General features: G+C 46.3%; 1 protein-coding gene across 1 annotated transcript; it reads right to left on the reverse strand.

Annotated features, from left to right (window-relative positions):
• Positions 1–324: 324 nt before the first annotated feature.
• Positions 325–1,270, reverse strand: LOC309822679 (F-box only protein 28-like; the record flags this gene model as incomplete). The annotated part of the gene is given in 2 exon segments (XM_082654639.1): positions 325–1,156; positions 1,158–1,270. Coding segments are annotated over 2 exon segments (945 nt in total).
• Positions 1,271–1,535: the final 265 nt, after the last annotated feature.

The following is a 1,535-nucleotide window of genomic DNA, read 5'->3' on the forward strand; positions in this document are numbered from 1 at the left end:
TGAGAGTTCAAGTTTACGTTGTGTTCTGAAAGCCTAGAGCTAAGGGACACCATGTTGCTCACAGTGTCCTGATATGCAGAACTGCTCAAGCTACGAAGTCAGGGCTTCCTCTGGAGCTAGAAGCACATTCTGGTTTCTATTTCGGAGATGTTTAGATTTCCTAAGAAGAGTCTATGGCTTCTGTGGCCTTTTTTCATTTCCAAGGAGACTCTTCATTCTGCCCAGACCCTGAGGAGTCTCCTACTGCACTTTCCATTACTTCTCACAGTTTGCTTTCCAGCTCTGCCAACCGTGTGTTCTGTTCACCTATGATCTGGGTCTGCTCTACTGTTCACCTAAAATCTGGGTCTGCTCTAGCAGTTTCTGGTCCTGGTCTTGAAGCTGTTTCTGCTGTTCTTGCTCTTTGGTGCGAAGCTCAGAAATTTCACGCCTGAGAACAGTCACCCCAGCACCATTTGTCTTAACCTGCTGCTGGAGTTTGGTAACCTCTTGTCTTGAAGGGTTTTGCTTGGAGAAGAGTTGCATTGTTGTCAGGGCTACAGAAGGTCCTGGAACTGGAGGAGAGCCCATGAGCCTTCCAGATACATCTGATCCTGGTAATTTCCTCTTTAGAACTGGAACAATCTTTTCATCAAAGTATTCTGTTGCCATGGAGGAAATATCCCTTATCTCTTGAAGTACTTCATGAGCTCGCTGAGGGGCTCTGGTAGAATGGACATATCTCAACACATGATAAATCTCATCAATCACCTTTCCTGGGATGAAGCAACAGAGATTGGAGTCCACATGCTTCATGAAAGTCACATTTAAGAGAGACAGCTTTGTTTCAACGGCAGCGAGGATGTCTGCATGAGGAGCTAATGAACGGTTTCTCCTTTCTGACTCTCTCCTTGGGAGTTGTGCTTTAACTTGTTTCTGACATGGATTATGGTACCTCTCCACTTTTAGAAATCTCTGATTCAACATTCTCTGGCAGACCAAGTCCATTCTTTTACAAACCAGGTGGAGCTGGCTAATTTCATCCTGGGACATAAAGCTGGGGATGTTTTCGATGGCTACGATGGACAGCGCCATGAGCATGCTGTTTTGAGGCAGCTGGTCCGGAGCCAGCGCCGAGGCTGGGGGCGCCTGGGACCCCGGCTGCAGGGACTGGGGCGGGCGGGGTCGGTGAGGGCAGTCGCTGGGTAGAGCCGATGGCGCAAGGGGAGCTGCAGTCGCCGTGGCCACCGCCTCCTTCCTCAGCCATCCGCTCCTCCGATGCCGCCGCCATCTTGGGGGTTTGATTCCTTCCTCTCTGTTTTTAAATAAGTTCATTTGTATCTTTTTTTTTTTTTTAAGATTCCACATATAAGTGATATCATATGATATTTGTCTTTCCGTGTCTGACTTACTTCACTTAGTATGATCATCTCTAGGTCCATCCATGTTGCCGCAAATGGTGGTGTTTCATTCTTTTTTATGGTGATTATTTAGAGTTTTTATGAAAAATTTCAAACATATAGCAAAATTTTAAAAATTCAAACGCAAACACCATT

Source organism: Grampus griseus (assembly GCF_964374135.1).
Source record: "Grampus griseus genome assembly, chromosome: 5".
Classification (NCBI taxonomy): Eukaryota; Metazoa; Chordata; class Mammalia; order Artiodactyla; family Delphinidae; genus Grampus; species Grampus griseus.